Raw genomic sequence first — 25,418 nt, 5'->3', positions numbered from 1 at the left:
TATTCCGATCGAGCATGGGAATATTTGGACATCAGATGATTATATATTAAGGGAAATGTAATACTCAAAAATTTAAATTAGTATAGTGTGTTTTTGAAACAAAAAATTTATTTCTTTTCTTTGAACCTGAACTTTTTGAAATTGGGCCAAACATATTCACGAACTGGTCTAGCCCATTAAGACGCTCCTTGTTCATCATTTTCACAGCGTAAAAATTTAATCCAAAGAAAACGTACCCCCAAAAAAAAAAAAAACTAGTGCTCCTCAAATGAATCTGAAGTTCAAACACACACAATGAGGTCAAAGCCGTCGAGTAGAATCATTCACTGGCAGTGTTGAAGCTAGATCCATCTTCTTCCACTTCGATTTCCATCTGTACTTCACTGACCCGACCCGCGAAAATGCCGCCGAAACACGAAACTCAGGCTCTTCATGGCTCTTCCTTCTCCACCGTCGCCGATTCGTCGTCTTCCGCTTCCATGGATCCCCTCTTCCACATTGTCCGGATCCTACCCTTTAGCTTCCTCCGCCCGCCTCGCCTCCGCCTCAAGCTTCCATCTTTCACCCTCCCATCTCCGATGACCGTCTTTGCGCTAGTCCTCCTCACCTACTTCATGGTCGTCTCTGGCATCGTCTACGACGTCATCGTCGAGCCCCCCGGCATCGGGTCCACCCAGGATCCATACACAGGCTCCGTACGACCCGTTGTTTTCATGTCCGGACGCGTCAACGGCCAGTACATCATCGAAGGACTCTCCTCTGGCTTCATGTTCGTTCTCGGTGGGATCGGAATTGTCCTATTGGATCTTGCTTTGGATCGCAACCGCGCGAAAAGCGTCAAGGTCTCATACGCCTCTGCCGGCGTCTTCTCCGTCCTGCTTGCTTATGTAATGAGTATGCTTTTCATTCGTATCAAGATCCCGGCTTATCTTAGATGAATTTTGTTCAATTTCGTATTAGATAGCTGGGTTTGAGCAATGCGTCTCCAGTTGCAGACATTCATAGATTTAACCTTGCCAAGTGCCCATACTTCCCCTTTGCTTTCTGTAGTTTGTTATACTCTTTGGATTACTTAAGTCTCGATGGTAATTCGACTTGATCTGATATCTATAGCCAAAGTAGAGTTTTTATTTTCACTGATTTTTAATGCATAATGATTATGCGTTTAAGACTCAGGCGTATAAGGGTAATGCAGTAATGCTATTCTATTGACCGTCTCATATCTTTCTTCCAAAGATAGGCTGCATTCTGATGCTGTGATGCTTGCTTCTGTGCCAATTGAGTATGAATGGTAGAAATAGTAGCTGGTTCCCAATTTTGTGTGCTTTCATGGCCAAATGTATATATTTTGATTAAGAGAGGTATCTTGTGGCCACTGCACTGTCAAACAACCTTCAGGGTAATATGAGCCTGGAGGAAATGCAGTTTTCAGGTAGGTTACCCATATAAAATGGCGATTAATATCTTTGGGCTGTCTGTTGTGGTGACTTTGTGTGGCCTTTACATGTTTCAAGCATTATTCATGGGTTGTCAGACTCAGACAGCCAATAGAGCTCTTGAGTGATGAAATCAAGCGTGACTATGTGAGAGACTGAATTATTATTTTTGATCAAGTTTATGGGGCAGATAATGAATACGCAAATTGGATTGTTAAGTCAATTCAGAAACTTCAAACTCAATTTTGCTTGTTTACTCAGCCTCCGTTGGGCTACAGACTGCTGATTGTTCTGGATAAACAGAGTAATTAGGAGACTTTGTCTTTTACTGTTTTCTGTTGTATGGTTGAACCATGGCCTTTTATTAGGGAGAAAAAAGCTTTAATCCATTGGGTAATGTTGTGATCGTGCTATTCGTCATGGATAATTATGTACCTGAAGCAATTCATGCTGTGCAGCTATACTCAAACAGCAATAACATATTTATTCATAAGTAACATATCTTGCCATTTATGGTGACTTTAGCGATGTGTTCTGTTGAATTCCTGGTTCCCAAGAACTGCTTCACACTAGTGGTTGATGTAGCTTTTCTGGAAATTTTTCATTCTCAAGTTAAAACATTCTTCTAGCCCTTTTTATGCATTCATGGAATGCTAGAATGTAGATTCATTGATCTGAACTCTGGTGTCCGTTCCTCTTTATTTTCCATTTTATTGAGTGATAGAGTCTAGATGCTTAACTTTGATCTGGGGGACAGTCAAATACAAAGACACAGGTTATTTCATGAATTCTCACCTAGTAAAACTTGTGTTACTTTCTTATGTAACCATGATATTATGCTAACTGATCATTTGAGACTGCTATATAAAGTGCGCAGTAGAAGTCAGAGTATTCTTTGCCTTTTAGGGATTTGCATGCTCTAGGACCTAGTTAATAATTTGGAAGTTACCAACCTTATGGGATCGGTGACTGGCATTTCTTTTGCATGTTACAGACAGATTATATAAAATATGTGGAATTACCCGCATGATCAAGAAAGATAAAAGCTGCATTGTTGTAGCGCTAGTATGATTATTAATTAAAATGATATAAATAGCCAGTGAACCATGTACTTGTGAATCTTTGAGCTATGAATCACATTTGCCCTAAGCACACTATTTGTTTTTCATTTCCCCTCCAGTTAAAAGAGAAAATTTTTTGTATAATTTGATCCGATTTTTTTTGTTGTTAATTAAACGGACTGAGCTAGAAGGTGCAAGGTCTGTCTGGCAACAGTGCAGAAGCATCGAATGAATTTACTTATTTATTTGACCTAAAAGCATAGAATTTAGGCCAAAATGCACATAACCCCCCTCAACTGTAGGTAAGTTGCATAAGACCCCCTCAACTTTAAAAGTCTAAATTCCACACCATCAACTTTCATATCTTGACCATGAGCCCCTTACCGTTAAAATGGCTGTTAAATCTAACGGAGTGAGTGCCATGCCAGTTTATTAGAAATTATGTGGCAAATGACATGTAATTTTGATTATCTTATTTATTTATTTTGGGTTAAAACTCAGAATTATAATAAAGGGTATTTTGGTAATTTAACCTATAATAATCCCTACCTTGAGGTTCTCTCTTGTTTTCTCAGCGTCTAATTCTGCAACTCGCGAGTCCTCTCCCTTCCCAACACTTGATTCATCGTCTAATCATCTTTATCGTTTCGAAAATCACCTTTATCATCTTCTTTCTTCTGGAACTTCTTTTATAATTTTGAACTTGCTTGTTTAATGATTGTGTTATCATCTCTTTTGGTCTTCCAAGTCCACCTTCTTGTCGGCACCGTTTCCTTCAATTTTCTGATCTTCTTACTCATTCCAAAAATTATCATTATGCTTCCTATCTCCGTCACATTATTCAGTTAAATTTGGAACCTTTATTTCAACAAGTAATATGCGAGTTACTAGTACGCACTTTTTTATGGAGGAAGAAGAAACCGAGAGAGAGAGAGAGAGAGAGAGAGATGATAGGCTCAGATTTGAAGAAAATTGAAATGCACTACTCCTTTGGAAATATATTTTTGATTGATTAAACTAGTCCTGTGCACTGTTAACACTTTTATATTTAGTGTTTGCATAACTTAAATGAATGAATAACCTTAGAGTTGTTGCTGATGTCTAATGCGCACTTGCCTATATCACTTATTGATTTTGCTGATGTTTAACCATGGACATATCGGATATTAGTTGCTAGCATCAATTGCTTGGTATATTTGGTTGCCTACAAAATCTAATTCCACTGTTATTATATCAGTTGGTAGCCTCAATTGATTGATATATTTATTTTATATAATTATATGATTATCAGACTCAAGATAGTCAGATATAGAGATAAGAAAATGATATTTTATGAGATCACGTCTTTCGTTTTTTTTGGTGACATGAGATCACGTCGTCTAGTTATAAATAAAATTAGTGCAAAACAATAAGGAACTGAGTTATGTTCTCCCACAACTGAAAACAAGAGTCAAAATACTAGTTCATGGGGTTGAGGACCACAATGGAGACTCCACTCTTATCAAGAATGGAAGTGAAATTATTTAAGGTCCTGATAGAGGTGTGGATGTTGACAATGCAAAATGCATCATCTACTTAAACATGCGGCATGATTATGTTTTTGTTACTCCACGCCTCCATAATTTTTGACACATAAAATCGGGTTTAAGACATATTTAATTTCTTAGAATAAACAAGAGAAAGTAAAGAAATAAATTATAGCAACCAACTAAAACAAATACAAACTGATCACATTAAACAAGAATAACATTTAGTTTTAAGCGTTTAACATAGACTAAAGAGAGTAGATGGATATTAATTAGTTTTCAACGTCTACTACTTCTTTTGTCCTTTGCTAAAAAGAAAAAGAAAAACGTAACATTCCCGATGAAATTTCAAACAATAGCTGGAACCATAAGTGGAACTTCTCTTATCCTGCAAATTTCGAACGAAAATATATTAATTCAAATGCAGAATATGAGCTAAAAGAATTAATGATATCAAAATTTGAAGTTACGCAGACACAATCATCCAAAACAACGTACTTAGCTTCATTCATTTATCTACTGAGACCTGGGAAGGTAGGGGTTGGCTGCCCTACATGGATGACAAGTAAATATTCATTACTCCAAATATATCATCACAGCACATATTAAAGTTAATAAAACAAATCAAAAAGTAATAAGTACAAAAACAAACCGTAGGAGTGTATGGCAAGGATGAGCTAGAGTCTTGAGTATTAGGATGTTGGCTATCCTGCATAAAGAACAAAAAAAGAAAAATTATTCTATGTAGTATAAGTATGAATTAAATTAAATCATATGATAATTAAAGAAAATACAATTATCTGTTCATTTTGGCTTGATGCAACGTTCTTCTTCTTCTTCTTCTTCTTGTATACTTTTTTGTTAGGATTAAGCGGAGCCTTACAACCCCGTGCATTATGACCCATTTTTCCGCAATTACCACACTTTGTGGTAGCCCTTTTTTTACTTATTTTTGATGGGTTTTGTTGCTCATCTGGAGCTTTCTTCCTTGCTTTTCTTGGTCTTCCAGGTGCCCTATTGTACTTTGGTGGCTGTAAGGGAACCACTGTTGATTGTGGCCAATGTTCTTCACTTGGCACTACACCGATTACTAAAGCATAAGCTCTCAAATGAATCTTTACTATAATAAGTAGAAACATAATCTTTAGGTACCCCTCTCATTCGATAAATTGCAGCCACAGCATGTCCACAAGGGATGCCAATCAAATCCCAAGCCTTACATGTACAAGTCATCATCTTAAGATCTACCACCTCCCTTTTCCATGGACTCTCTATCTCAAACATCCCATCACCAGTCATATAACATATATAATTCTTTGAGTCGCTCTTTGCTCTTTGAAGTTTATCCATGATTCTAGGACATATTGCATTACAAGATCTCTCCATGTCCTCTCTTTTTGCAACCATTCTCTTCATTAACATCCTTCTAATTATTTCACACATTGTGATGATTGGCTTGTCTCTTGCAATCAATATAAAAGAGTTGAATGTCTCTGCAATATTGCTTTGTACAATGTCACATTTAGCATTTATTGAGAATGCATGCTTATTCCAAAGCCTTGGATCATACTTATCTAACCAATTAGCAGCATTAGCGTCAAGTTCCTCTAGTCGTTTCATATGATAGTTGAATTCCTGTTTAGTTGTTGCCCTACATGCATTCCGGTGCTCATCTTTCAAATTCTTTCCCTTATACTTGAGCCTGAAATTGGCATATAAATGCCTAACACAAAACCTATGCTCACATTCCATCACCTTAAGCACCTCTTGCAACCCCTACAAATTAATTAAAAATATCTATAAATATTGAACAGTCAATCAATTATTATTAGTAAAAAATAGAAATACATTAAATATATCTATAAACAGTATACCTTTTGCATATCTGACATCACGACCCACCCTTTGTCTTGGCACGAGCTAATGTCCTCAAATAGCAAGGTCATAAACCAGTTCCAACTATCCTTACACTCAGATTCCACAATGGCATATGCTATAGGATACATGTTCTCATTTGCATCTTTTCCAACTGCAGATAGAAGGTGCCTTCCAAAACTACCTTTCAAGAAACAACCATCTACACATATGATTGGCCTACATGCCGTTATAAACCCATGTTTACATGTACCAAGACACATATATAATCGCTTAAATATAGACCCTTGTGCCTTGACCCTCATTGTACTTCCTAGGTTAAATTTCATTATTGCTCCACAATATGCATATATTTGGGAAAATTGTTCAGCATCACGACCCTCAAGCACTTCTAATGCCATTCTTTTTGCTCGATATGCTTGAAATTTTGAAATCTCAACATTATGATCCCTTCGCACTTGATTTGAAAATGCTGTTGCACTCCAATTTGGTTGGTCTCTAATGTGGTCAATGTACCTATTCGACAACCAACTTGTGCTCACCCATTTATTTTCTCTTTCCCAACCGCAATTGTGCTCCTTATGGTGGAATGACTTAATCTGAAATGCATCTCCAGTTTGAGTCTTTGATGCATGTATAATCCATCCGCAATTGTGCTTACACTTCACCCTAATTCTTGATGCTTCATTTTTTATATACTTGAACTCAATGCCATTCTCAATGGCATATTGCTTTAATGCTTGCCTATAAACTTTGAAGTTTGCAAACTTCATACCAACTTGAAGATTGATTGGTCTTTTAAAATCTGTCTTCTCATTAAACTCACTGTATGATTGTCTTTCTATTTGTTGGCCTTCATTATCTGATCCATTTGGACTTGCCAGCTCCTCACTATCACCATAATCAGACTGTACTTGCCCATTCCAATCACATCCATATTCATTGACTTCCATAGGTGTTGGGGTGACGTTATCAATATTTGGTCCACTTTGTGCATTTTCATTCCTTGTACCTCTACTTGTGGATTCCCCTAATTGATTATGACACAACCATTGATTAACTTCTACCTCTATTCCTCCTTCAAGATTTTCAAAAAATAAATTTGCCTGCTCATTATCACTATCAAAAAATTCACATCCATTCAAGTCAATTTGGGTGTTTAACTCCTCCTCTTCAACTCTTAGTCCCTCCTCAAATATCGGATCCTTTTGTCTGTTAACCATATTCTTTTTCATAGTTGTTCTTAACATCCCAATAACCTAACATAAATAAAAACATATATATTAAAGGAACATTTCATATATATCAAATAAAGATGAAAAAGATAATTTAATATAATGAAAAAATGAAAAATTGGGCATAAATTTCCTCTTGTGAGCATGAATGGCTGGTTCCGTATGAAAATTTTCCTTGTTTCTTTCTTCCTTTACCACTACTATCACATGCTTAATTTGATCTAATACATGTCATTTGTGTAGCATATTTACTATTTGATCTAACTGTATTTGTAACATTCTAGACGCACTCATCTTGCTGGAAAGTTTTAGATTCGTGTACTCATGTTATCCAAGTGTCACTCACGCACACATGCTTGCTCACATAAACTGAAAATCATGCAAATTCTTCAGCGAGTTTAATCAAATATAGATAAGATATAGGGCATGAGTTCTAAGGCAATCAAGGGGCATGAAAAATATTTTAAGGGGATCTATTTAATTATTTAATTGTATAACAGGTAAGATAGATTATTACTTTTCGAAACAGAACATCATAGTAAAAAATGATTGCAGACAATCCATTACCTAAAATTTAAGAGACAAGCACAGCCACATATCACTATCCCTTCTTTATAGTTTCATTGAAAAGAAAAATAGCCCAACAGGAATGAGAACACAGAAACAATCAAAGCATTGATGAAGGAAAAAATTACAAAGCTTGACTATAGCACAAAGAACCTCCAAAATGCATCCCAAATAATACCCAAATATAAGAAAGTGCTTACCAACGCTTCTGTTCAATGAATTCGCCTTGAAGATTGTTCTTTACAAAAGCGCCGTAGAGAATATGAGGTTGGGTTTTCTAGCAAACATTGTTTTGTAGGGGATTGATAGGAAAATATTCATATTTGCGCAATTGCCGTGAAGATTATGCATTTGTGCGAAAATCCCGGGATTATATAGATAATAAGGGAGCTATGCTGGAACGATGCTGTTTAAGCTGAATACTAAAGCTCCCCACGTTTTTCTCTATCGTCTTCCTCCATAGAAAAAGTACGTACTGGTAACTCCTATGCATCACTTTCACACAAGGCGGCTGATGTTTAATGCGTCCTTGGATATCACTTGTTAAAATAAAGGTTCTAAATTTAAATGAGTAATATGATGGAGATGGGAAGCATAACGATGATTTTTGAAATGAGTAAGAAGATCAGAAAATTGAAGGAAGCGATGCTGACAGGGAGGTGGACTTGGAAGACCAAAAGAGATGATAACACAATCATTAAACAAACAAGTTCAAAATTATAAAAAGAAGTTCCAGGAGAAAGAAGGTGATGAAGATAATTTTTGAAACGATGAAGATGATTGGACAATGAATCAAATGTTGGGAAGAGAGAGGATTTGCGACTTGCAGAAGTACAAGACGCTGAGAAAACAAGATAATGAGGGAACCTCAAGCTAGGGATTATTATAGGTTAAATTTCCAAAATGCCCTTTATTATAATTCTGAGTTTTGACCCAAAATAAATAAATAAGATAATCAAAATTACATGTCATTTGCCACATAATTTCGAATAAACTGGCATGGCACTCACTCCGTTAGATTTAACGGCAATTTTAACGGTAAGGGGCTCATGGTCAAGATATGAAAGTTGAGGGTGTGGAATTTAAACTTTTAAAGTTGAGGGGGTCTTATGCAACTCTATTAGAGTTGAGGGGTGTTATGTGCATTTTGGCCTAGAATTTAATTTAAAACTCCAAGAATGGCATATTGGAGTAATATGAATGAGTGGAAAGTGTTGAACAAATGATTGGCAGAATAATCTTCTTGTTTAGCCTGAGGGAGGAAACTGGATCTGAAATTACAATCATCTGGCTGTGTATGATCTGTGATATATAATTGTCTTTCGGATGTGCTTTGAGACACTAATAGCGTGTTTCTTGTAGCTGCTTGCTTTTGCATTCATGAAAACGGGCAGAATATGGAGGCGATACGCTCGCTTATCGGCATTACTTGCGTGAGTAGCATCAAAAAGTGGGAGTTAATTGATTAAATTTGTCTCAAATTGAACTTTTTTTTTTTTCAAACTTTATTCATTAAATAAGATTGTGAAGGAGCAAGAAAAATATAAAACGTTAAACATTAATTGCCGGGTTAAAATTGATAAGTATTAAATACCATTTAAGTTATTTATACTTTGGATCAAGTCGTTTTTGTATAAACGACTTACGTTATCATTGGTTAGGGGCGACTCTAAATGAGCCCATACGACTTTACTTTGAGTTTTGATTTTACCGAAGAAGTGTTTGGGGTGATCCAATTGCCTCCTGAGAGCCTTGCTTGTGTGTGTTAGCGCGCGACTCCAAAACATGAGATTTTCACCAACAAGTGCTCGTTCAAGTAAAAAAGAATTGGGCATCTTAAATATTATGTTCTAGGTTTGATTCTTAGACGGTGTGTATGAAAAAAACACTGTTAAGAAGGGTTCCTGTTATTGTGCTTGACAGTATCCCGATAGATTAACCGCTTACCGTTTGGATAGGAGGATCTTCTGGGCAACCAAAAAAAAAAAAACGAGATTTCAGTGATGAATGAGTAAATTACTAAACTGCATTTTAACAGAAATTTTTTTATAAAAAAAATTCCTGATTTAAATTTAGTAATTTTCAGCTTTTTGTTTCCACAGAATTTTCCTTATTATATTCTTGTATCATTAATCCACATGTCCATTCTTAGTAAACACACTAATCGGAGATGAACTATGATTGGAAATCTCAAAAAAAAAAAAAATTTATGCAAATCAAAATAAAACCCTTATTATATGCCTACTTCATATGTTGTAAAATCATTTTTAAATTCATGTTTTGGTTTATACCCAAATGCACCCAGAATCTTTTGCATTGAATCCTTCATCTCCAAAGCAGAACACTTGACATGATTTGCAAATTCATGTTCAAATAATTTTATTAGTAAAAATAAAAATTGCACTTTGAACTTCGGAACAAAATGACCTCTACAAATTTAGTTCATTGTACGCCCAAGAATTTTGCTCCGTAGCTCCGGTCATAATCATAGGAAATGTTTTAAAGTCCCAATGGGTCCTAAATTTAGGGCAAATTAAAGATATTGTAATTAGTTTTTTTCCCAAATATTCCCCTCCTTACTGCAGCAAATTGTTGGCATACGTACTCTTAATTCATAGACAAACTTTATTAATTTCATGAATTTTAATGAATGGCAGAATTGAAAAGTCACACATTTTTTTCTACGAGTCTTATCCTCTGCTCGATCTTTTTGTTTCGTTTTTATTTTTTGTCAGACTAAAGTTAATGTCCACCAAGTAATTAACACATCGGATGATCGGATGTTTTATTTTCTTACGCCATACTATCATTGTAAAAAATTTATGTTGAATAGACAACAAAATAACAATTCTCTCGTTAATATATGTAGTACTACCTCGATACTTAATATAAAAATGAGTTAACTAATTTGAGTAGATTAAAAAATTTGTTAAATTAATTATTTGTAATAAATAGGTATTGTCTTTTTTAAAATATCTTTGTTAATCATGTATATTAGCTATAACTATTATTTGATGAAATTTTTAACATGTGCAACTACGACAATGACTATTTTGAAAAAAATGATTAAATACAATAAATAAAGTAGATTTGAGTCTTATATTTAGGACTAAATTGAATGTCAAACTAATTCTTATATTTAGGACTAAGAATAAGAGATAGTATTATATGTGTTGGGGAGTAAAATAATGATTTTGCCGGAAATTGTTGAATTTCTTTACTAATGATTTTTTTTTAAAAAAAATCAAATGTACTTCCATTGCTAATCAAAGCTTATACAACGTTCAGAATTAACAAAGAAACAACTAGAGAAAAGCATAATAGCATTATAATATCTTACAATGCTTTTCAAATCAAAGGCACTTTCATTTTTTTTATCTTTTCTTTTCCGAATCCCTTCTTCATCCTCGCATAGAAAAAAATGGATGGTTCAAAGGTAATATCTTATAAAGTATTATTATGATATTATTTAGATATAAATAAATAAAATTAAATTGTAAACATTTAATCTGGAGAGTTCACACCGGTAATATAAAAATTAATTTATGAAATATTTTAATGATTATAAAACCTTACATCTAAATAAATCATTTTTTCATCTAAGGATGGAGAAGAGATTCTGAGAATAAAAGGAAAAAACGGATTCTAAGAGGATCACGATTCAAGATGGCAAGATTAGAGTCTATTTTGAAAGCCCCATCACAGTTAATTTTAAGCATGGGGAGGGAAATTCCAACCAGATTTCATTCCAGTATCTTCATGCAGAATCCTCACAGATTCTTTACTGATGACAGACTTGGTACCCTTCCAGACTTTTATTTTTTTCTTAAAAAAATATTTGCCTCTCAAGCTTCAAGTAATTAAGCATTTTTTTAATGATATTTTCTTGTATTTTATCTCGTTCTAATAACCAGTTCCCATCATCAAATTTTATTTCAGAAATATCTAGCAACTTTAATTTCAAAAGATTCTATATCCTCCCCTAAATCTGTGATTATTTTTAAAAATGTTAAATATCTCCCTTTCTATCACCAGTTCACTGCTCATGCTCAAGAGATAATATTGCGTGATTATAAGATTGATTGAAATAATAAAGTAAAATTATTTGTTACATTCACAAAACAAATAAAAATAACAGTATAAGTAAAATTTAAAAATATAATATAAAAACAATATAAGATTAAGAGTTGTTCACCATTCTTTTTGGCCAATGAAAATCAAGAGATTATAAATATACTAATTTATATATGTAAATATTAAAACCATGCTCTCATATCTTTTCATTCTGGAAAATCATATTATTCTCAAAAGATATATATATATATATATATATATATATATAAAATATCCCGCAGAACAAGAGCAAGAACAAGAACAAGAACAAGAACACCTTTCTGGGACTTTTGGTGAATCTAAGAGCAAGAACACCCACAAGATCAGAGAAATAGAATATGCTGAGCAGCAATCTTCCTGGAGATCTGATGATGGAGATCATGATGAGGCTTCCCATAAAATCATTACTTCGATTCAAATGTGTAGCCAAATCCTGGTACGCTCTAATCACTGACTCTTCTTTTATCACCAAACAGCTTGAATATTCCAATTCTATCACCAAAAATCGCTGCCTCAAGCTCATCTTCCAATCGCATCGTCCACGTAAACATCCACCCTGCATATCCCTCATTTCCAAAGATGAACCCTATGTGCTCCACCATATAGAATTGCCCCAAATCCTTCAGAATGATTTGGAACTGATATTCATTTACGATCAATGTCATGGGATCTTTTGTCTGCATTTAGTTTTTAAAGGACAAAATGAGGGTCAATTACTGTTGTGGAACATAGGATCAAAAGAGGTTAAGGTTGTTCCTGCTGCCTCACAGAGAAAACCCGAATACATAGATGATTCGATTATTGGATTTGGATTCGATCCCATCACAAAGGATTACAAGGTTGTTCGGTTTGTAAAAAAGCCTTGGGAGGAGGAGGAGGAGGAGGAAGAAGAACCTCCGGTGGAAGTGTACAATCTTAGTACTAATTCTTGGAGAACAATCGATGTTGATGTCCCTAATTATGAATTGGCTTATCCAAGCTGGAGTTCATATCTGAATGGGTTTTATCACTGGTTAGCTTTTGTCCGAAACGATGAGATTGATAATAATGCCCTTATTTTGAGCTTTGATTTTAACAAGGAAGTATTTAGGACGATCCAACTTGATCCTGGGATTAATCTTTCGTGTGTTGCAAATGTTGCTGTAGCCAATGATTGTCTTGCTTGTGTTACTGCATATAACTGGCCTCTCAAATTTGAGATTTGGGTGATGAATCAGTATGGTGTAGAAAGTAGTTGGACTAAACAGTTTGTAATCGGACCACTTCCTAAGCTTGAGTCGCTATTAGGGTTTTGGGGAGATAATTTTGTGATTCTTAATGATGATGATGATGGCCAATTAATTTCATATAATTTTCAAAATCAACAAAGACAGAGGTTACAGACCCGTGTTCCAAAACTGACCTGGGTATTTGATTACGTTGAAAGTTTGGTTCCTCTCACACAAAGGGGGGAACACAAGAAAGTATGATGGAAGTTTATATTTATTTTGTTTTCAATATTTATCTCCTCTTATTCTATCATTTTTATATTTTTCTAATACTAGCTAGGGGTATTCTCCGATTACCAATATGCACTGAATTCATTTATTTTGTTTCACCCATATAGAAAAGTTATATTGGATGGTTATATAGATAGTTAATTCATTCATTTTGTTTTGTTTTGATGATATTATAGATCTAATAACTAATATTTAAATTTAGATCTTTTATTTTTTTAAAATATATTATTCTTGTTTTTTAACCTCAAATCTTATCTTAATTTGTTTATACATTATGGCATTATGCAGACTTCAAATTCAACTCATCATGTGAACTGAGCAAGAAATTGATTATACTTTTTTGTTGTATTGTAACATGCAAAACTAGACATGGGGCTGCTTGTAGAGCCTCAAGCTTGGGTTATAGTAATACGAAAATTAATTATATAAAACAATCTATTTGTTATCCGTAAGCTTTTTTTACCTCCAAAAATTCTTTGAAGCTTTTATATCCTTTCGAAACTCTTCCTTAAGATATCTTGATTAAGAGGTTTTATTTTTATCACAAATTTAAGCTATTTTATCATGTGATTTCCAATACATGATGAGACACAAATTATCTTTATCGATTAAAAAGGCATACTATAAGTTAGGGAAAATCATAGCAAATGACCTAGAGGGAATGATATTTATTGGAGAGGATGTTAAAAATTTTAATTTTTAGAAGGACTACAAAGTAAAAACAAAAAATATAAATGTGGCAATGCTAAATTATTCCTAACTCACTCACTCCCCACATTCCCTCTAAAAATGAAACCTAATTCTCTAAGGGTATTTTCAACATGGTCAAAAATATCTTTATAGATTCAAATTAATTCAATCTCGGTCTATATTTATATAAGAAATGGTGCTTTGGTTAAGGAAAAAAATTGGCAAAAAATAAGGTCAAAAGGTGTTTGCTCCCTTTAGTCTAATCTCTTAATTTTGTTTGAACTTTTCATTCTTTGACTTCACTTTTCTCCCCCGAAATCAGCGATTATCTTTTCAAAATATTAAATCTCTTCCTTTTCATCGCTACTAATGCTCAATGAATAATATTGTGATTAATGATTAATTGAAATAAACAGGTGCAATTATTATTCATAATACGATAATAAAAAAATGAAAAAATGAATAAAAATAAAAATAAAAATATTAGAAATATAACATAATAACAATGTCGTCGCATTAAGAGTTGTTTTCTACATATGAAACGAAGTCTATACAAAAAGAGAGTTGTTTACGTACCCAAAAATGAATGACATTAAGATATTCTCTTTTGGCCAGCGAAAATTAAGAGATTATATTATGAATTAGATAGTGAACGTGCAAATTGGATTGTTCTTTTTTTGGGCATCAGTGCAAATTGGATTGTTAATATCTTTATTTTTAATATTACGTCGGTTACAATTTCTGAAATTTTATTATTACCTCAGATATTTTCTTGCCAGATACGATATTAGTTAAGAGATATCTAATGATGAAAGATAGTCTTTTATTGTCACCTTTTGTGAGGCATACCAATACCATAATTTTTAATATGAATAAAGTGAATTGTTTTATATTACAAAAATTGAAAAAAGAAATCAAAATTTGAAACAAAAATGAAAATAAATATTAGGAAAAAAACTAAAAATTAAAAAAAAAACATATTGTTCCTAAAACCATGGAGCCTTTCTCTTTTGTCTCCGAGCCGTGACCATGAGCAACATAATACCTTCACTGAACTTTCGCTGAATCCAAGAGAGAAGCTTCGCAGCAATAAGAAAATGCTGAGCAACAATCTTCCTGAAGATCTCACGATGGAGATCATGGCGAGGCTGCCTGTAAAATCCTTACTTCGATTCTTCAAATGTATATCCAAATCCTGGTACGCCCTAATCACTCACTTATCTTTTATTAACAAAATATTCTATAAAAAAAAAAAAGGCTGCCTCAAGCTTATGTTTCGATGGAGTCCCTTTGTGACGCCCTTCATGTGCTCTCATTTTCATGGAGAGGAAACTTGTGTGGTTCAAGACTTTGAATGGCCTTTCTATGAGAATGATTTATGCTGTGTTTGGATTTGGGTTTGATCCCATCACAAAAGATTACAAGATTGTTAGATTTCCAATCTGTAGTTGAAGTGTACAATCTAAGCACCAATTCCTGGAGAACAATAGATGTTGAAGGCCCCAGTTTGCATTCTATTATCCTTCATGGGAGTCTCATATGAATAGATCATATCTGAATGGGGCTCATCACTGGTTAGCTAATGACGATTGTAGTATTGATAATAAGCTTATTGTGAGCTTTGATTATAGCAAATAGGCTTTTGGGATTATCCAACTTCCTCCTGAGATTCCCATCTCTCGTTTCAGTAATATCCAACTTACTATTTTTGTTATCTGTTCCTCCAATGAGTTGAATGAGCATCGCATTGACATTTGGGTGATGAACGAGTACGGTATTGAAAGTAGCTGCATTAAGAAGTTTAAGATTGGATCATTGATTGTGACTGAGCATATTTTAGCATTTTGGGGAGATAATGAGATTCTTGTTGAATGTTCTAGTAAATTGATTTTATATAATCTTTGGAATCAACAAGGACGGAAGTTTCAAATCCATTGCGGAACGCCCATGAGCTTGATGATGATGGTGGATCGTGGAAAGTTTATTTCCCTTGGGAGGAAATGGAAACACAACAACGTATGACAAAAAATTTAATTTAATTTTTATGTCCATCCCATCCTCTTTTAATTGCTTTAGGGAGAATCCTACAAAAATATCTTTGAATTTTAAAATTTTAAATTAGTCTTATTTACTACACTTTAATAACAATTGACAATATTTAAAAAGCAAATGACAACAATTTCTTGTTATCATTTTTTATTTGTGACTTTGAAATTTCAGATGTATTATTTTGGGGATTTTCCTATTGTTTTAATTTGTTTTATTTAATCCATTGAATGCTGCTATTTTTTTGGGTCAAAATTATTGAATGCTTCTACTTTGTTTTGTCCATGTAGAAACTTCATATTGAATAGACAAAGATATTTTATCAGTTAGTTGTATTCGCCTCCCCCCCCCCCCAAAAAAAACTTTTACATATCTTAAATGCACCTTTTGTTACATATAATCAACATTGGTATTTCATATTTTCCATTAGACTTATATAATTTAAACTCTGATGATCTTGCTTGGCTATATTAATAATACTGGATATACTAATTAATTTATGTGTGAACTAAGTAAGAAACAAATTATATTTGCCTATATTTGAAATGGAGGAGGACAAAAGGCAGAAAGAGATATAATACATTTGGAGAAATTCTATTTCTATTGGAGGTTTCTTTACATATTACTCCTTCTATCTTAAATGTAAGACTCATGTTGTAGTGTAAATTCCAGTCCAACGAGGTTTTACATTTAGGATCGGAGGAGTATTTACCAACAATATATACACACACAAATAATAACAACTGAAATCTGTAAAAAAAACCTAAGTAAAGCTAAGCAATCTTTCAACACCTCCTCGTCCTCCGATCTCACTGACACCGGAAAAGAACAAGTCAGATGCGCCACTAAATCAAAGATATATTATAAAATCTACATAAAAGTTAAAGAGTGGTTTACCATTTTCTATTATTGGCATATGAAAATCAAGTGGTAATAAATGTAATAATTTACCAATAAATTAAACATCCTCCCGCATGTTTCACCACACATTAAAACGCTAAAAATCATGGAGCGTTTCTCTTTTCACTCGGAGCCATGCCCGTGTCTATGAGCAACATAATACATTCATCGAACTTTGGCTGAATCCGAGAGAAGCAAACAATACCCACAAGAGAAACATACCATCTCAGATATTTTGCAGCACCAAGAAAATGCTAAGCGCCTACCTTCCTGAAGATGTCATGAAGGACATCTTGGTGAGGCTGCCTTTAAAGTCCTTGCTTCGATTCAAATCTGTAGCCAAATCCTGGTACGCCCTAATGACCGACTCATCTTTTTGTACCAAGTGTCTTGAATGGTCCAATTCTATAAACAAAAATGGCTGCCTCAAGCTTATGTTCCAATTGAATCCCAATGTGGCACCCTCTATATCCTTGCTTTCTAATAGTAGTGAGGATCCCGGCGTGATCGTCCCAGACTTTGAATTGCCTTTCTATGAGAACGATTTAAAGTTGCGATGGATATCAGGCTATGGTCAGTGTAATGGGATTTTCTGCCTCCATCTCGATCTGTTAAGTGTTCAGGGCTATTTTGACCATGATGAACAACACCGCTTAATTTTGTGGAACCCTTTAACCAAAGAGGTAAAGGTTATTCCTACATCTGAACATGGGGCGTCTGATGCCATGTTTGGATTTGGGTTTGATCCTATCACGGCGGATTACAAGGTTGTTGGAATATTTCCCAACAAGTCTCAGAAAGAAGAACAAGAACAATCTGTAGTTCAAGTGTACAATCTCAGCACCAATTCTTGGAGAACAATAGATATTATTGATGCCCCAAGTTTTGAATTCGATCATCCTTTATGTGGGTCTTATATGAATAGATCTTATTTGAATGGGGCTTATCACTGGTTAACTAATGACTATTATAAGATTGATAAGCCTATTGTGACCTTTGATTTTAGTAAAGAGGTTTTTGGGAATATCGGATTTCCTATTGGGATTACCCTCGCTCCTTTCAATATTGCAGTAGTAGATAAGAGTCTTGCTATTATTGCTACATATTACGCAGGTAAGTTCCATGAGAGTGTTGAGATTTGGGTGATGAATGAGTATGGTATTGAGAGTAGTTGGACTAAGAAGTTTACGATTGGATCATTCCCAAACATGGTACATATCTTAGGATTTTGGAGAGATGATGAGATTCTTGTCGAATGCTCTGGCAAATTGATTTTACATAATCTTTGGAATCATCAGAGACGGAAGTTTCAAATCCATTTTGGAAGGATGAGCTTGATGATGATGGATTATGAGGAAAGTTTATTTCCTTTGGGAGCAAGGTGGAAACTAAAAGACATGTGACAATAATTTTTATTTTATTTTTATGTCCACTTATCCCCATCCACTTTAATTAACTGTTTTATTTTTTTATTTAATCCGTTGAATAATGCTGTTATTTTGTTTTGCTAATATAGAAACTTTATATTGAATAAACAATAATATTCCATCCATTAGTTGTATACTTGTATAATGTATTCCCCTTTTCTTTTTCTTTTTTTTTTCTTTTCTACATATCTTAAATAGACCTTTTTTTTTATGATATTAGACCTTTTGTTACACATAATTAACATTAGTACTTGTGGTGCCATTATATTTATATAATTTAAACTCTGACGATTTGTCTTGCTATATTAATACTGGATATACTAATATTTAACTTTTTATATTCTTTTATTTTTTTTAAAAATTGCGTAATTTTTTAATTTTCGGGACATATGTAACCTTTATTTAACATATATAATAAATTAAAGTATACTTCCAAATTTTACTAAAATTATATAACTTTTATTTTTAAATTTTTAAATAAAGTTTGCGTTGATTTTGAAAATAAAATTCTATTTTGTCATAAGTGAACAACGCTCGGGAATAACTTATAATCAGATATTTACACAAGTTGTAAAATTGGAGGGAAATTTGGTTTAATCCATGAAATTTAAAAATTCACATTAATTTTAAAAATAGAATAGGGAATGTGGGAAAAAATGTAAGAGCAGGAATTTCTATTTATATATTTATATTTTAATATTCGGTTCTTTCCAATAATTACAATTTGTATGGTCCTCTCTAATAAATATTATTCTCTCTATTTCTTTTTCTCTAATTTTCCCTAGTAAAAATTGCAATCAAATTTAAAGATTAAAATTATTATTAAATTTAAAAATGGGATTATAAATTCATTTAAAATTACAAGTTTTAAAAATATATTAATAAAAATAATTTTAATTTCTAAATAATGACATTATTAAAAAATTTTGCATATAATTTCCTGAAACATGATGAAGAAGGTGCATAAATTCAAGGTGGGACGATTTTCAATGGAAGAAGGCAATGATGTGGATGCTCGCATTATTTTACTTTAAATTATATCCTATTAATATACTGTTTGTGGTTTTAGATACTCTTTATTCTACCAATTTAATTTGTTCATAAAGGATAGCGGATTTCCCAGATTTGAAGCTCTCTTTGTTGTTCATTAATGTTTTTTTACCTTTTTATTTTTATTTTTTTGGTTTTTTATGAGTGACATTTTGATATTTTACTTGTAAAAAAAATACATTTTTTAAATTTAGATATAATTTGTTTAAAAATTGTAAAAAATTGAAAATCGTATAAGTTTTTACAAATAAAATATCAAAATATTACTTATTATAGAATATAATGATAAAAAAACCAATAAAATATTTGAGAAGTAGAAAATATTAAACGCCAGCAAAAGAGGAGTAGTTGACACCTCAAATCGAAGACAAAAAACAGCTAGAATCTACATGAAATCCACGAGAAGGCTGAAAGACCGAGTAATAATGTTTTAAAACCAATTAGAAGTGTTTGCATTAATTTTTTAAAAATGATTTCACAGTATACAAAATATAGGTGTGTGAGATGAGCTTTGTTTTGCATAAAAAAAATTTTTTTTTGCACTTACCAATTCGAAATTTGAACTCGTTAACCGTGAATATTTTATTTTCCAAATATAATTATGATTTTCCAAATGAAAAAAAAGGGTGAAAAATCACTTTCCAACATAATCGTGTGGAAAATATTTTTCCCCCCCTTGAAAAAACTTTTCTCATCCACACCTGGATCCTGAATATTGACCCATCGTCCTTCCGAATCCCACCATTGCCGTCGTCCGCTACCCACCGTCCGCCATGGAAAACCGGCCTTACCTTCAATGGAGCTCTGCCATCGTGCCAATACAAAACATTTTGAAAACGAAAATTATTTATTTTAAAGTTATAGTTTCTAATATGTTACTTTAAATTATTTTAAACTTGATATTTATTATTTTAAAGCCTTAAAAATATCTTCATTGTAATTATTATACATTAATTACTGATTTTTCAGTGTTAACTTATTTAATATTTAATATTGTTAATAATTACAAAGCTTTTGACCATATTTTAAAAGTTAGAGAATTACTATAAAACAAAATAAAACTAAAAAGTGTAAAATCATTTATACAGAAATAAAGGATCAAAACATATATTCCTTCGCATATAAGTTTAACTTTTCCCCCTGGCATATATTCTTAGAACCTTTTGTAACATTTTTGAAACTATTCCTTGGAAATCTCTTGATTTTTTTTCTTGGTGGGCAAAATGAATCTATTGATTATTAATATTTCGTTAGGTACAATTTCTGAAAATTTATTATTATCTCAAATATTTTTTATCAGATACGATGCGATAATAATTCAGAGATATCGAGTGATCAGAGATTGTATTCTATCGTTACCTCTATTGAGGCAAACCACAATTAAAATTATGAATAAATTGAATTTTTTGTTATATTACAAAAATTCAAAAATGAAAATAAAATTTGAAATAAAAAACCAAATTAAATATTGGGACGAAAGTACAGTTAAAAATAATAAACATTAAAGATAATTATGAAAATAATACACAAATTAAGAGTTTTTACCACTTTCTTTTGGCAGATGAAAATCAAGAGATTATAATTATAAATATAATAATTTACTAATAAACATTCCTCCCATATCAGCAACACAACACATTTTATTATTCCTTGATCTTTCTCTGAATCCAAGAGAAGTAATACCCATAAGAGAGAAACAGACGTTCTTAGATGCTTTGTAGCGATAAGAAAATGCTTAGCGCCAATCTTCCTGAAGATCTCATGACGGAGATCATGGCGAGGCTACCTGTAAAATCCTTGCTTCGGTTCAAATGTGTAGCCAAATCCTGGCACGCCCTAATCACTGACCCATCTTTTATTAACAAACATCTTGAACAGTCCTATACTATCAGCAAAAATCGCTGCTTCAAGCTCATGTTCCAATCGAATCCCTATACGCCGCCCTCCATTTCCATGCTTTCTAATAGAGAGGAACCTCGTTTAGTCCAAGACTTTGAATTTCCTTTCTCTGAGAAAGATTTAAATTTGCGATGGATATCAGTTTGTGGTCAATGTGATGGGATTTTCTGTCTCCGTCTCTATCTCTATCGGTCATCTAGATCAAACGATGATGAACAGCGCCGTTTAATTTTGTGGAATCCTGCAACTAAAGAGGTAAAGGTTATTCCAGCCTCTCAGCATCAATCCAAAATTAAGGGCGCTTTTGATGCTGTGTTTGGATTTGGGTTTGATCCCATCACAAAGGATTACAAGATTGTTGGATTTCCAAACAGGCCCCAAGAACAATCTGCTGCAGTTGAAGTGTACAATCTCAGCACGAATTCCTGGAGAACAATAGATGTCGTCGCCCCAAGTTTTGAATTCTATTCTTCTTCTTATATGAATAGATCTTATTTGAATGGGGCTCATCACTGGTTAGCTAATGATGATTATAATATCGATAAGCTTATTGTGAGCTTTGAATATAGTAAAGAGGTTTTTGGGATTATCCAATTACCTCCAGGGGCCAATCTCTCTCGTTTTAGTAATGTTCTCTCAATAGTAGATGGGAGTCTTGCTATTTTTGCTAACTATTTCTCCTATGCGTTGAACGAGCATCATGTTGAGATTTGGGTCATGAACGAGTATGGTATTGAGAGTAGTTGGACTAAGAAGTTTAAGATTGGATCGTTGATGGCGATTGAGAATATTTTAGGAGTCTGGGGAGATAATGAGATTTTCGTTGAATGTGCTGGTAAATTGATTTTGTATAATCCTTGGAACCAACAAGGACGGAAGTTTCAAATCCATTTCGGAACGACCATGAGCCTGATGATGATGGTGGATTATGTGGAAAGTTTACTTCCTTTGGGAGCAAGGGTAAACACAACAAAGTATGACAAAAGATTTCTTTTTAATTTTATGCCCATGCCATCCTCTTTGATTAATTGCTTTAATTTTTTTCATTAATTTAATCCATTGAATGCGGTTATTTTGTTTTGCCAGCGTAGAAAGTTCATATCAAATAACGTTTCATCAATTTTATTCGCCTTTTCTTTTTTATTTGTTTCTTTTTTGACATATCTTAAATAGACCTTTCGTTACACATATAATTAACGTTATTGGTATTTGTGGTGCCTTTAGATCGATTTATATAATCTAAACCCGGACGATTTTGTTTTGCTGTATTAATACTGGATATACTGATTGATCATATGTGAGCTAAGAGAGAAAACAAATTGTATATGCCTATCTTTGAAAAGGAGGAGGACAAAAAGCAGAAAGAGATATAAAACAAATTTCTTATTCCATTGAAACCACCAAACATAGAAAACTAACTAGGCATTCCTTTGTCGGAATTTTCATTATTTTTTTAACTTCCCAGATTTTTTTTAATTGTTAGATTCTACTTAAAAATTTTCATGGGGCCAAAAATGCTGCAGTTTTAAATTTTTTATGATTTTTAAAAAAAATGTATCTAAATTAAAAAGAAATTGGACAATGTGATAATATTTTTTCTTTGAAAAATCATAAAATTAAAAATTCAAAACTGCAGCATTTTTGGCCTATAAAATATTAGAAGCTCACTCATTTTATGCAGAATGTAATTTTTCTCATCCCCACCCAAATCCTTGAGACTGACCTATCGTCCTCCCAAGACTCCCCATTGCCGTCGTCCACCACCCACTGTCTGCCATCGAAAATCCGCGCTACCACCCACCGTCCACTATGTTCATGTTGTAATTTTAAGCATTTAAATAAAATATTCTGAAAATAAAACTTCTTTATTTTTAATGTTATAATTTTTAATACGTTACATTAAATTATTTTTAACTTGATATTTATTATTGAGCCTTAAAAATATCTTAACTGTGATTATTATATTAAATACTATTTTTTTGCATTGAAATTAAATTATCATTTTTAAATCAATTTACTTATTAATAACTAGGAAGCTTTTGAATATATTTCAAAGTTAGAGAATTGCTGTATAACAAAATAAAATTAAACAAATAAAATAATTCATACTAAAATAAAGGATCAAAAGAATCTACCTTCACATATAAGTTTAATTTTTCCCATGTATTTGTGTACATTCCTAGAATCTTTTGTAACATTTTTGAAACTATTCCTTGAAATCTCTTTATTTTGTTTTGAATTTGGTTTTTTAATTAATTATTCATGATTTTGTTTACAAATAGCTTATACTTTTTTGGTTTGTTTCTTGTTTATTAATACATATTTCATCTTATATGAATATTTAATGCTTAGCTTGAGAGATAACATCATCTGATTAGAGATGGATTGAAATAATAAAGTGAAATTATTTGTTACATTGCAAAAATTAAAAAATGAAAATAAAATTAAGGGATGTTTGAGAGGGACGTTGACAAGGTTTATGATATATGTTTATTGTTGATTTAACAATAAACGTATATCGTAAAACTACACACACACACTACTCCTCCCGGTCCTTAATATAGGATCTAATTATTGAGTTAGTTTTAATCCTAAATATAAGACCTATTTCTTATATTTATCAATTTTTTTCTAAATTATCCTATGGATACTCCTCAACCATAATCAAGTAGAAGAGGAAGATGGGATATTAAGGAAGATGATTATGGTATTTTAGAAAAAACATATCATTTTTTGGTAATTAACTAACTCACCTAACTTTCTTAATTTAATAAAATTAGTTAAATAGGTCTTATATTAAAGATTGGAAAAGTACTATTTTGTCTTTCTAGAAAATATCATTCTTAAATATATCTTTTTGCCCCAAATCAAAACCCTAAATCAACCGCACACCTTGGATCTTTGCCGACTACAAAAACCCCAGGAAAACGAGAAAGTCGCAGGAAATGTTGAGCATCAACAACACCGACAACAGAAACAGACAACCTCAGATGTTTTCAAGCAACGAGAAAACGCTTAGCGGTAATCTTCCCGAAGATCTCATGATGAACATCATGGTGAGGCGGCCTCTGAAATCCTTGCTTCTATTCAAATTTGTAGCCAAATCCTGGTACGCTCTAATCACTGACTCTTCTTTTATCACCAAACATCTCGAATGGTCTAATTTTGCCACCAAAAATCGCTGTCTCAAGCTTATCTTCCAATTGCATCAACCATTTGAGCTGCCGCCCAGCATATCTCTGATTTCCAAAGACGAAACCCATGTGCTCCACCTTATAGAATTGCCATTGATCACTAATTAAGAATGACTCGGAATTGATTATATTCATTTCCGATCAATGTAATGGGATCTTCTGTCTCTGTGGATTCTTTAAAGGACATGATAAAAAATCTAATATCAGTGATGAGGGTCTATTAATCTTGTGGAACCCAGCAACGAAAGATGTGAAAGTTATTCCTGCCCCTCAGAAAGAACCCGAACACCCAAGTGATTCGAGGATTGGATTTGGGTTCCATCCCATCACAAAGGATTACAAGGTTGTTCGGTTGTTAAACTGGCCTTGGGAAGAAGGAAGACGAAGACGAAGAAGAAGAAGAAATTCTAGTTGAAGTGTACAATCTTAGTAACAATTCTTGGAGAACAATGAGCGTTGATATCCCAAATTATGTATTGTCTTGTCCAAGTTGGAGTTCATGTTTGAATGGATTTATCACTGGTTAGGATATGTCCGAAGTAATGAGATTGGTAAAACCCATATTTTGAGCTTTGATTTTAGCAAAGAGATGTTTGGTGTGATCCAATTGCCTCCTGAGTTTCCTCTGCAGTACAAATTATTTCTGCAATGGACCAAAGCCTTGCTTGTGTGTCACTATAGAATTGAAAAAAATGAGTTCTTGATATATAATGAATGAGTATGGTGTTGAAAGTAGTTGGACTAAAAATTTTAAGATTGAAGCACTCCCTACGCCAGGGTCCATTTTATTAGGGTTTTGGGGAGATAACGAGATTGTTGCTCACGAAAATGATGATCAATTTATTTCATATAATCCACAAAATCAACATGTAGAGAAGCTTCAAATGCTCGATCCAGGAT

General features: G+C 33.0%; 5 protein-coding genes across 5 annotated transcripts; 4 read left to right on the top strand and 1 right to left on the bottom strand.

Annotated features, from left to right (window-relative positions):
* Window positions 1-283: 283 nt before the first annotated feature.
* On the top strand, window positions 284-1,880 carry LOC114731141 (oligosaccharyltransferase complex subunit OSTC-like). Its single transcript, XM_028918265.1, has one exon. The coding sequence runs from the start codon at window positions 402-404 to the stop codon at window positions 936-938; it is 537 nt and encodes a 178-aa protein (XP_028774098.1). The 5' UTR covers window positions 284-401; the 3' UTR covers window positions 939-1,880.
* Window positions 1,881-4,531: 2,651 nt separating this feature from the next.
* On the bottom strand, window positions 4,532-7,121 carry LOC114731172 (uncharacterized). Its single transcript, XM_028918295.1, has 4 exons — window positions 5,898-7,121; window positions 5,176-5,799; window positions 4,676-4,732; window positions 4,532-4,573 (listed from the first exon to the last, which is right to left on the bottom strand). Exons 1-4 carry the CDS (start codon window positions 7,119-7,121, stop codon window positions 4,532-4,534), a joined length of 1,947 nt encoding a protein of 648 aa, XP_028774128.1.
* Window positions 7,122-12,151: 5,030 nt separating this feature from the next.
* On the top strand, window positions 12,152-13,625 carry LOC114731171 (F-box/kelch-repeat protein At3g23880-like). Its single transcript, XM_028918293.1, has 2 exons — window positions 12,152-13,059; window positions 13,601-13,625. Exons 1-2 carry the CDS (start codon window positions 12,152-12,154, stop codon window positions 13,623-13,625), a joined length of 933 nt encoding a protein of 310 aa, XP_028774126.1.
* A 3,574-nt stretch (window positions 13,626-17,199) lies between these two features.
* LOC114731170 (F-box/kelch-repeat protein At3g23880-like) lies at window positions 17,200-18,351 on the top strand. The gene has a single exon (XM_028918292.1). The coding sequence runs from the start codon at window positions 17,200-17,202 to the stop codon at window positions 18,349-18,351; it is 1,152 nt and encodes a 383-aa protein (XP_028774125.1).
* A 2,805-nt stretch (window positions 18,352-21,156) lies between these two features.
* Window positions 21,157-24,933, top strand: LOC114731169 (F-box/kelch-repeat protein At3g06240-like). The gene is made up of 2 exons (XM_028918291.1): window positions 21,157-22,159; window positions 24,701-24,933. The coding sequence occupies exons 1-2, from the start codon at window positions 21,157-21,159 to the stop codon at window positions 24,931-24,933; spliced, it is 1,236 nt and encodes a 411-aa protein (XP_028774124.1).
* The last annotated feature ends 485 nt before the right edge of the window (window positions 24,934-25,418 follow it).

Source organism: Neltuma alba, unplaced genomic scaffold (assembly GCF_004799145.2).
Source record: "Neltuma alba isolate B1F8T4 unplaced genomic scaffold, ASM479914v2 tig00012806_pilon, whole genome shotgun sequence".
NCBI classification, from domain to species: domain Eukaryota; kingdom Viridiplantae; phylum Streptophyta; class Magnoliopsida; order Fabales; family Fabaceae; genus Neltuma; species Neltuma alba.
Note: the sequence above shows the minus strand (reverse complement) of the source record. Positions and strands in the feature narration are given on the sequence as shown.